This window comes from Camelina sativa, chromosome 4 (assembly GCF_000633955.1).
Source record: "Camelina sativa cultivar DH55 chromosome 4, Cs, whole genome shotgun sequence".
NCBI lineage: Eukaryota > Viridiplantae > Streptophyta > Magnoliopsida > Brassicales > Brassicaceae > Camelina > Camelina sativa.
Window position 1 is genome coordinate 16,292,262 of NC_025688.1, and position 11,711 is coordinate 16,303,972.

Genomic DNA, 11,711 nt, shown 5'->3' on the forward strand with positions numbered 1-11,711 from the left:
TTCTTCTTAGTGTGTCATATCTAAGTTGGATTCGAGCCTGAAGTCTAAGAGATTTCCATCTCTCTTGGAAGTTCATTTCAATCCCCTTTTCATCCGCTGCATCATTTCACCATTCCATCTCCTTCAATCCGCTGCATAAACCACCCCTTCACCTTCCATTTGATCAATCTATTGTATCTTCGATCCATTGATCATCATCAATCCATCCGATCATCTTCAAGACCTTGCAAGTGTGTTCTTGGGAGCAGATTCCTTGCCAGGAGTCTATCACGACCCCTCGGCTAACCACGGATCAACCGGAACAACTAGTACAAACGTCTAGTTGCAAAGTGTTTGTGGATGCTGCATGGAATTCCACGACCGGTAACGGAGGTTTTGGATGGGCTGTAGTGAACGCAGATTCTGCATATGAAGAACGCTTCTCCGATCACAAAGAAAGCATAGGCTCAGCTTTAATAGCGGAAGCATGGGCAGTTTTTCTGGCTTTGAAACATTCTCTCCTCTTGAAAAAACAGAGCTGCAACTCTTTTCGGACTGTCAAAGCCTTATCAATCTGATCAATGAAGATGGCTTCCACATTGAGCTTTTTGGACTCTTACAAGATATCCGAGAACTTCGGAGTAGTTTTGATACTATATTTTTCACCTTTATTCCTCGTCTTGCCAATTATATGGCAGATTCGTTAGCAAAAGAGGCTTTAGCCTCCTGTGACTTATTGGGTTTAAACTCTATTTCTATTTAATGAAAGCTATTTGGTGACTAAAAAAAGAAAAAAAAGAACTATCCTAAATTACTGTCTAACCATAAAAAGTAAAAAGTATGTAGAAGTCAATATTTAGAGATGACTATAGAGTTCCATTGCTAAAGTACACACGTTGAATTGTCAGGTATTTTTTGAGGTGTGTTCGATCGAATGGACAGATAGGGTTGATCCATCGAGGGTGAAACCTTTACAAACAAACCAAATAAGTGCAAATATAAACTTTGAAACAACTAAAGAAGTGTTGTAAACAACTTATATGAGACACCATGATTGTGTCCACACAATGAAAGACACGAGTAGACAAAAGTGAAAACACGAATCTAATTCACATGATCGATGGATCACATTATACATACCTAAGTAATAGTTTTATCTACGAATAATTCACAAATACATGACACTCAACAGATAAGTAACATGCCCTTCTTGTATCTTCTTCTTTTGTTTTTGTTTTCCCTACAAACTGTTATATAGTTTATTTATATTATTTGATTAGCATATGCCTAACATTAATATCTAAATTTCCGACAACAAATAATCTTAGATGGTTGCAATTGCAACTGGATAATATTCTTACATATAGTTTTGTTATATAATGATTATTCGCAGTAAATTTAACTCTATCTCAAATATTTTATTTGACCTTTATCAATTGAATATCTATCTTTCGCCAATGTTAGTTTATAGAGTAACTCTCACGACTGATGATGTAATGTATGGCTTCATTAAAAAGTAGTAGTTTCTAAGTATTATCTTGCTTAATCAAAAGACAATTCGTTAGTTAGTTTAAGCATATTCGTTCTTGTTTTATATAATTAAATTAAAAAAAGTCTATATACACATATTTTTTGGCGACAGTAGTAATTTTTTTCTTCCTGTTAACAGTATTAGTAATAGTTGTAATCATAGTGTATTCAGACGAAGCAATTGATAAAGTATTGTATATGGAAAACGATACTTTACTTTCCCTTTTTGTAAAGCAACGAATCTATCTTTGGTATTTTATCTTTTCCCACTAAACTAACATATCCACAACATTAAATTCACCAATCCCCAATATTTCGAATTTAACTAAACATTGTCTTGCATGTGATTATTACAATGTGTTTTTAATTTGTTCAACATCAGATTCATCAGTACAAATAATTTTTTCTTTGATTCCTACACAAAATAAAGAAAATATGAATTTTGTTAGAAAAACAAAATATTGTCATGGCCGGTGATTCAATATAAATAAATAAAAAAAAACATAAGAAAAAGTATCAACCAGGTCAGGTGCTACTTTTGCTAAAAGGAACCATCGTTACAATTATTGAGACAATTTGTGCAGATTCATGACTCCACTCTAGAAGATAATGATATAATTAAATCTAAGGTTATAATTTAAGAGCATATCAACATCCATTTTGCCGGTTGGATGACGTACGGAGATATATAATGAAGTCCTGTATTATACAAATAATAAAAGATGGTCGAAGAGGTCAGCCGTACATTAGATCAATAATTAAATTTATTAGTTTTTTTTTTTGTCAAACGAATTTATTAGTTTTCTAGTTTCGGTTTTAGTCATTTCAATTTGGTTTAACCAAAAGATCTTTATCTTTCCAATAATAGCTAATCGCACTACACATCATCAATTACATGTTTTATAGGGGTATGGACCGTATGGTATGTGATAGTAACTTCATGACAATCACATTTGCTTTTTTACCTTCTTTGAAATATTTTGTCAGACAAAAATGATACATGCGACTGCTTTTGTTGACGAGACTAATTTTTGTTTATTTGGAAAGAGGTATGTATTGTTTTGCTCATTTTTTGTTTTGCTTTATTTCTTTTTATTATTATCCTCCATTGATTTTGGATGAAAAAAATCCTCTATTTTTTCTTGATATTTTATGTAAGAAACCAAAGTAAATATCATTTCGAAAGCTAACTCTTTGATCAGGAATATTGCTGGTAGTGTCACTCGCGATGGTCGTCTTACTTCCTATCTGGCTAGAGGTGGACCGGCATGGTTACATGAGAGAATTGAAGAGGAACGATGTGGAAGATACTAAATTGCGGGACTGATTCTTGTTTTATTCTGTTCCTATTGATCTGTTTAATTCCTTGGTTGTTTTTGTAACACTCCTGTTTCTTTTCTTTAATCAATTCACGAGTTAAAAAAAAATATGGATCAACATAATTAATCCGATCCAAAGTAAATTTAAAACTAATATAAAAGCCTATTTAATATTGTTCAATACATTTAATTAAATGCTTGCCTATATCATCAAAATAAATAATTAGTGGCACTAATTCATAAACTCTATTCCACTTTCAGTCGTTAAAGTCAATTTGGGTACAATAATACTTCAAGAATCCACAGAGAGAAAACAAAAATAACAAACTAAAAACAAAATCAGAAACCGGATCCAACATTTCTTTGTATAGGTATATACCCGAACAGTGGAATAATTTGTGATACTTTGCATCTGGGATATTCCCAAAACCTAATCCAAGTGGTTAACGAGTCATATCATTGAATTTGAGCTCAATAAATAAATCCTTCATTTGCATTTGATACTGTATATAATAGCGTAATCGAACCGTTTGTTATAAATAATACGTATCTAATACTTAGGGCAGCATTGCATTAACTGTTTCAATTCAATAAGACAAATTATAACCCAAAACAGGAGACACATAAAAGCAAAAGAAAAAATTATTTGAAAACATAAGAAATTGTTTTAGCTAATTATTAATCACAGCGTACAACCAATTTCATCATTTTTGTCTAGAGATATTTCACGATTACTGATTCTTTTATCAACATTTTTATGAGTCTTTAATTTGTTCGGTTAGTTGTATTATACAAACGCAAAACTGTTTATGTACCGCGATTCCTAAACAACAATAACATAAATTATACTAAGAAACAAAATTAATGTTTTAATAACTAATCCCATGTGCTTGATTTTGGTCGGTTGATGAAAACATGGGAATGATTTCTTCTCACTCGTTGGGAAACCATTATCTCAAGATCTTGTACAATCTACAAACAATTATTATTTTTAATGTATTCTTTTACTCTTTTTTTTGAACGAAAATGTATTCTTTTACTCATACTTAACTAATACAATTAGGTTACAATTACGTGATATATAATGTTTTAGTTAAAAAACACGCAAATAAAGTACATATATATTTTTTTAAAATTTAACCAATCATACAAAATTACATAATAGAAATAATTATTAAATATATAATAATTTATCAAAACTAAGAAACATTTTATAATATATATAAAAAAAGTTTTTCTAAATATCTTATAACAGCTTATTATTTTTTATTGTTTAAAGAAAGACTTTATGTGTTTCAGAAAGAAAAAAATAGTAGTGAACACATAAATTTTTTCTAAAAATAACAAGATGTTATAACTTATAAGATGTTTGACCAAAAAAAACATTTTATAGTATGAAACACATAAAGTATATTTCTTTCTATAAGACAAGCCAATTCTTTCTATAAAGTATATTTCTTTATAAAAACATGAAAAAAAATTATTAACTGAAAATAGCTTGTGGTTCTTAATTTCTTATTGATATTGATGAAAATGATAAAATAAACAATTTACAACAAAATATACAAAATATGAAAATAATCATCATATGGATTATGGAATAAACTGGTCAAGACATAAAAAGATAAAAGTACATAGGTTAAAAATATAAAACAAATAAAAGAATCAGGGATAAAAACAAAATATCCAAGAAAGAAAAGAAGTGAAAATATACTCCTTCCTCTCACATAGATTAGAACGATGTTTTGAATCTTATACACATTTTAACAAAATAATAATTATTGAATTTAAATATATATATTTTTTTAACTAAAAAAATATTATTTAATTTTAAATTAATAATAATTCAAAATTATAAATATTTTAATGATTATTTTTTGATGTTTATAAAACATCAAATGTTTGTGGGAGTTCGTGAGAGATAAACTAAAAAAGTCACCACCACCATTAAGCTCTGTCTCTCTCTCTCATCAGTCGCATTACTCTTTCAAGACTTTTTTTTTCTTCCTCATTTAGATTCTTATTGAGAAAGAGAGATGAGAGAGATTTACAAGTAAGCCCACGTTTCTCTATTCTATAGAGACAAACAGCAAAAGTAAACGAGACGGAGACGAAGACGAAGCAAGTTGTGTAAGAAGAAGAAAGAAGAAGACGACGGACGGCGGTATAAAGATATTTTTTAAATTCAATTTTTACTTGATCGAGTCTCCGTCGGAGGAAAGATATTGGCGGCGGCGGCGGATGTTAGCGCCGGAGATTTGAAGTTGTCGTCTGTTTCAAGGTATTGGTTGCTTTTGAGTTAGATTGGAGGAAACCGTTTGATTTAGGTTTTTTGAAATCGTGTGGGAGAGGAGGAGGATTGGGGGAATATATATATATATAATATAGATGAAATCTCTGAGAAGGATTCAAACGACGTCGTCGTCTTCTAATCCTTCATCGCCATTATCATCTCCTCCTGCTTCTTCTTCTTCTTCGTCGTCTTCGTGGATCCATTTACGTTCTGCTCTCTTCGTTGTCGCTTCTTCATCTCCTGCTTCTTGCTCTTCTTCTTCTTCTTCTGATCGGTTAGTCTTTTTTTTTGCACCTCAATTTCTATATGGTATTTTTGCTTTTGATTGTTATAGAATTAGATCTCGAATACATTGCCTTGCAATTGACTTTGTTAGACTTCATCTCCTCCTTCATATAGATAGATTTGATTCCTTAATCATTACATTGATTCAATAGTCTTTCAAACTGGCTGTTTTAGAATATAACTCGATGGCTTACATTGTAACCTTTTGTTTCATTGTTTTACAATCAGGGCACGTCTTAAATCACCATGGTCCCGGAGGAAGAGGAAGAGGCCACTCAGACCTCAGCAGTGGAAGCGATTCTTTACTCCTGACGGTAGACTTCGGAATGGAGGAGTGGATTTATTGAAGAAAGTTCGAAGTAGAGTGAGTCTCACAGCTCCTTGGACTCCTCCAGTTCACTGTCACAACCGCTTTGTGTGTTGTTGATTTTTTTTTTCTCTCTCTTAAATTTCCTTGTAGGGTATTGAGCCGAGCATTCGGCTGGAAGTGTGGCCATTCCTTCTTGGAGTGTAAGTATATTGTCAACCTCAAGAACTCTATTATTAGGCGAATGTTATTGCAACAATCGTATCTATGGAAGACTAGTTGTTTAGTTAGGGAAGCTAGCTCTTTTGCCTCTTTTCTTTACGTTTGCTGATTTACGTTTTTGCAAAACAGGTACGGTTTTAATAGTTCGAAAGAAGAGAGGGTTACTATAAGAAACCGGAGAAGGTGAGCGAGACTGATTGAATTACTACATGGCAAAGTTTTGTACTTTGAACTCTATTCTCTATCTCATCTGTTTTTGATTTTGACAAATGCAGAAAGGAGTATGAGAGACTACGCAGGCAGTGCAAACGGCTTCAAAAACACAATAACGGGAATCTTAAGTTAAACAGGGGAAGTGACGCTATCCAAGATGAGTACGATTGGCCTCAAGTGCAAGACACTGACAGTTCATGTTCTGATGAAGTTGTCAGTGCCCGCGAGTCTCTCTCAAGTGATGAAGACATCACTGAAGATATCGGGTACATGAGTGAAGTTTCGTGTACAGTTGAGAGAGACGGCAGTAGTTCGAGACGAATCACCAATGCTACTATCTCTACACTCAATTCCGAGTCATCAGATTCAGATTCTTCAGATGAGAGTGAAGTGGTACAGGGCTTTCACTCTTCCGATACTCAAGATGTGAGTAGTAACTATCCAGCCAACTCAACTATCCCCAGGACAGAAGAGGATTTTATGACGTGGCAGCGTATCATTCGTTTAGATGCCGTGCGTGCTAACTCAGAGTGGACCCCTTATTCTCCATCACAGGCAGTTATATCAGAGGACAGGGCATGTCGTGCCGCTGAAGCAGTCGGGTTAAAAGATTACAATCACTTGGAACCGTACAAAATATTTCAAGCTGCACGGCTAGTTGCTGTTCTTGAAGCTTACGCTTTGTATGACCCTGACATTGGGTATTGCCAAGGAATGAGCGATCTTCTCTCTCCTATACTCTCTGTAATCCCTGATGACCATGAAGTCTTTTGGTGCTTCGTCGGGTTCATGAAGAAAGCTCGTCACAATTTCAGACTGGACGAGGTTGGAATCAGAAGACAGCTCAACATAGTCTCAAAGATAATCAAATCCAAAGACTCTCAGCTTTACAGGCACCTAGAGAAACTCCAAGCTGAAGACTGTTTCTTTGTGTACAGAATGGTTGTAGTGATGTTCAGACGAGAGCTAACACTCGATCAGACACTTTGTCTATGGGAAGTGATGTGGGCAGATCAAGCAGCAATCAGAGCCGGGATGGGGAAATCTGCCTGGAGCAGGATAAGGCAGCGTGCACCTCCAACGGATGATTTGGTGCTCTATGCTATAGCGGCCTCGGTGTTGCAAAGAAGGAAACTTATAATAGAGAAATACAACAGCATGGATGAGATTCTAAGGGAGTGTCATAGTATGGCAGGACAATTAGATGTGTGGAAGCTCCTGGATGATGCACATGACCTCGTCGTTACTCTACACACCAAGATTGAACATTCATTCTCATAAATTTTGATCTCTCTTTTCTTTCCTGCGACTTGTCTAAGATGGATTCTTGGTGAACTCCCTGGTTCCGTGCAGGCCCGAATTGGGCCTTGAACTCTCTTATCTGTAAATCCTGGCCGATTGAAACTAGGCTAGAGATTGGAAGGAGTTGTTCTGGTGAAGAGAGAGGGGGTGTGTAATTTAATTAAAATAAATGTATGTGTGTGTTGTGAAGACTGTGAAAAAAGGTTGAGGAGGGTTTTTCTAAATCCCACAGGGAAAGATATTCTTTTACTTGAAAATATATATGCATATGGAAACAAAGCTGTGCAAAAAGATGATGTTGATTTCAAAAGAATGTGTGTGTTTCTGTTTCCATGAGTCGCTAGGGTATTAAACCGGAGAGGACAGAGGGGAATCTTACTCCCGGGTTAAAGAAAAATATGTACTATTGTATGGTTTAATGGAAAAAAGGCATGTTGAGTTGACCGTAATTAGTAATTACTCTTGTGATGACATCTTTACTCCTAACTCTAAGCAGTAAGGAACAGTATTAGTAGGCCTAGACATTAGGTAAACCGTTCGATTTCGTTTAGGTTAGTTCGGATATAGTAATGTATATAGGTTTGTAGATTTTATAAATTCTATTTTCACTTATCGAACCATCGAACCCTAAAAGCTTTTAGGACTATGTTCGGAAAAGTATACTTTTTTTGGCTTTTTCTATGTCATGGTCATCAACGACAAGTCCTTACTTCTGTGCTGCTTCATGTTCTTTCCTTTTTGTTTGCTCGTACATGTAAAATCTATCGCCGCCTTTATTCCTCATATATTTATTGAGATATTGTAGTTCTTTGTCTTCCATGAACATGTGCTGATGTGCAAGATCACCCTCTTACAATATGTTTTTCTTCTGCTTCCATTGGTCGCTGATGTTTTCATGCTTTGCTTTGCTTTTGATTTCGTCTATTCAACTAAATATGTTTCTTTTTAACAAAAAGAAAACAAATGTTTCTTTTTAACAAAAAGAAAACAAATGTTTCTTGCTGCTATGCTGTTTTAGCAAGTGTCGCGAAGAACTTGATGGATAAGAGTGACTTAAGAGAATGCTTTTCCTATTTTATCAATTTCTTGTTGATGATATTTACATTTTACTTTTATTTATTTATTAATTATTGCAAATTATGAATCTGGAACCCCAAACTTACCGGGTAAAAACATTAATTAACCCTAATATTTTACTTACCGAGATTGTTCTAAATAATATTTTACTAACAATCTCGAGATGATGAGTGAGGCGATTTCCGGTAATCTTGGGGCGGAGATGATGGACATCGGAAATAAAGGACCACCTCCGGGAGATCCACCGGATACTCCTGGGGTGTGGGTGAGAAAGGTGATGGAAAGTAATAGTGGGGGTCGACCTTGTCCGGAGGGAGTTTTACCGGATGATTTTGTGAAGGAGAGGCTAAGTGTGGAATTTCCGGATGGTGCAAATGGGGAACCCGTGATCACAATTCAGAATGAGGTCTTGGAGGCTATGAATGGACTATGGAGGCAGTGCATGATTGTGAAGGTGTTGGGCCGAAACGTTCCTTTACCGGTGCTGAGTAGGAAGTTGAGGGAGTTATTGAAACCGCGAGGGTCGATGACTGTTCTCGATCTTTCGAGACAGTTTTTTCTAATCCGGTTTCAGGTGGAAGAGGAATATTTGGCGGCTGTTTCAGGAGGACCATGGAAAGCTTTTGGTAGTTACGTTATGGTGCAAGCTTGGTCACCAAAGTTTAATCCTTTGACGGATGAAATTGTCACCACTCCAGTTTGGATTCGGTTGTCGAATATCCCGTTTAATCTATATCATAGAGCCATCTTAATGGGGATCGCAGGAAGTCTTGGGACACCGATTAGGGTGGACTCAACGACTCTGAATGTGGAGCGAGCACGGTTTGCTCGTATATGTGTGGAGGTTAATTTGCGGAACCCGTTGAAAGGATCGGTGGTTATAAATGGTGAACGCTACTTTGTAGCTTATGAAGGTTTAACTAATATCTGTTATGGCTGTGGGGTGTATGGTCACTTAGTCCATGGTTGTCCGCAGAGAGAGTCAGAGAAGGAGTTGGTTGTGACTTCTCAACCGGAGGTTAGAGGATCCCGGGAGGAGAATCAGGATGTAGATGGCTTCACGGTGGTCAGAAGGTCGGGGAATCGATCGGAAAAGCCTCCTCCGCGAGTTTCCTTTCCTGCTGGTGGATCACACGTGAATCAGGGACGTAACCTTCGGGATATTACGGGTAGGAAAGATCCTGGGAATATTGCGATTGGAAATAGTTTTGGAAGGTTGAGTGTTGAACCGGAATTTTCGGGGTCCGCAGAAGCTGCTGTGCGATTGGGAGGGGATACGCAATTGGCTACGAATAAGGAAAATGTGCCCTCTATGAATATTCTTCCAGCGATAAACCGTGGTGAACAAGGAAAGCGAGGGGCCCATTGGAAGGTGGTTAGTAAGGGGAAAGAAGTTAATGGGCCAGGGGTTAAATCTGTCGCAAATAAGGTGGTTAATGGACCAAATCCTAAGCCCCGACAGAATAGGCCCAATAAAGGTCTAATTTTTGGTCCCGTTAATGAAAATCAACAGTTTTCGGGTTCGGGAAAGAGACTGAGGTTGGAGAGCACGGAGCTGAGCCGTCATGGCGGGTCGCTTCCGGCGGTCTCTGATGAAGTGGGTAGTGACGGTTTGCCCCCGGGAAGCGACACAGGGGACAAACAAGTTGCAATGGAAGTGGGAACAGTCCCGGAGCAGGGGGTCTTGGTTCTGGCTGCGCCATCACCGGTGGCAGCTAAGACGAGTGGGAGAGCCTAACAGTCCTCCCCGGTAATTCTTGTTGATTGGAGTCTTCTCATCATGAATTGTTTATTCTAGAATTGCCGGGGGGCGAACAAACCCAACTTTCGACGATCGATTAGATATCTTTTGAAGCTTTATAAGGTGGATGTTCTAGCCATGTTTGAGACGCATGCAGGAGGTGATCGAGCTCAACGGATTTGTCAAGGATTGGGGTTTGAAAACTCTTTTCGTAAGGACGCGGTTGGCCAGAGTGGCGGAATTTGGTTACTTTGGCGAACAAGTGTGGGTTTAGTCACAATTGTAACTTCGTCTGACCAATTTATTCATGCCCGTGTGGAGAATGGAGTGGAAGTGATCCACTTGATTGTTGTGTACGCAGCTCCAACCGTAACCCGTCGGAGTGGTTTATGGAGCCTGCTGAAGGATGCGGTGGCGAGTGTGGATGGTCCTTTGGTAATTGGTGGTGATTTCAATACCATTGTGAGGATAGATGAGAGAAGCGGGGGGAATGGTAGATTGTCCCAAGACTCTGTAGCTTTTGGTGAGTGGATTAGTGAGCTTGCGCTAATTGATTTGGGGTTCAGGGGAAGTAAGTATACATGGAAGAGAGGTTGTTTAGCAAGCATCTTTGTAGCTAAACGTCTCGATAGGGTGCTATGCTGTGCGCAGGCAAGGTTGAAATGGCAGGAGGCGTCAGTTGCTCATTTACCTTTCTTATCGTCGGATCATGTGCCACTATTTCTGCAACTTTGCCTTGAGGGTATGGGTGATCCACGTCGATGCCCTTTCCGCTTTGAAGCAGCTTGGCTGCAACACAGTGGTTTCAAAGAACTACTTGCTGCGTCTTGGAATAATGGTTTAACGACTCCACATGCGCTTCTGGATTTGAAGTTTAAACTTAAGAAGTGGAACAAGGAGGTCTTTGGGAATGTTCAGCAGAAAAAGGAGAAACTGTTAGCCGAGATCAAGCTGGTTCAAGACCTAATTGAGGTAAATCATACGGATGCTTTGTTAACCCGAGAGGCTGTACTGACAAAGGAATTTGATTTGGTTTTAGAGCAAGAGGAAATTATATGGTTTCAGAAATCGAGGGAACAGTTAATTGCCTTGGGAGATAGGAATACTAAATACTTTCATACATTAACAGTTATTCAGAGGAGACGAAACATGATTGAAATGCTTAGAGATGATGAGGAAAGATGGGTTTCTGATCCTAAGCAACTTGAAGCGCTTGCAGTGGAGTACTTTTCACGACTTTACTCTTTGAATGATGTGGATATTGTGGCTCCACGCTTATCTCAGGTGGGCTTTCCAGTGCTTACTCAGGGAGAAGCGACAAAGTTACATAAGCCTTTCTCAGCGGTGGAAGTAGAGGCTGCTGTTAGAAGCATGGGACAGTATAAAGCACCAGGTCCGGATGGGTACCAACCGATCTTTTACCAAAATTGCTGGGATGTGGTT

General features: G+C 37.4%; 1 protein-coding gene across 1 annotated transcript; it reads left to right on the plus strand.

Moving 5' to 3' along the window:
- LOC104780759 (GTPase-activating protein gyp7) lies at window positions 4,748-7,709 on the plus strand. Its single transcript, XM_010505289.1, has 5 exons — window positions 4,748-5,395; window positions 5,635-5,770; window positions 5,867-5,916; window positions 6,065-6,118; window positions 6,211-7,709. Exons 1-5 carry the CDS (start codon window positions 5,217-5,219, stop codon window positions 7,427-7,429), a joined length of 1,638 nt encoding a protein of 545 aa, XP_010503591.1. The 5' UTR covers window positions 4,748-5,216; the 3' UTR covers window positions 7,430-7,709.

Bases quoted from the DNA above. Each gene is read 5' to 3' on its own strand.
- LOC104780759 (XM_010505289.1), top strand. From the start codon at position 5,217: ATGAAATCTCTGAGAAGGATTCAAACGACGTCGTCGTCTTCTAATCCT. The intron at 5,771-5,866 runs GTGAGTCTCACA...ATTTCCTTGTAG, and splicing joins TGAAGAAAGTTCGAAGTAGA to GGTATTGAGCCGAGCATTCG. The intron at 6,119-6,210 runs GTGAGCGAGACT...TGACAAATGCAG, and splicing joins ACTATAAGAAACCGGAGAAG to AAAGGAGTATGAGAGACTAC.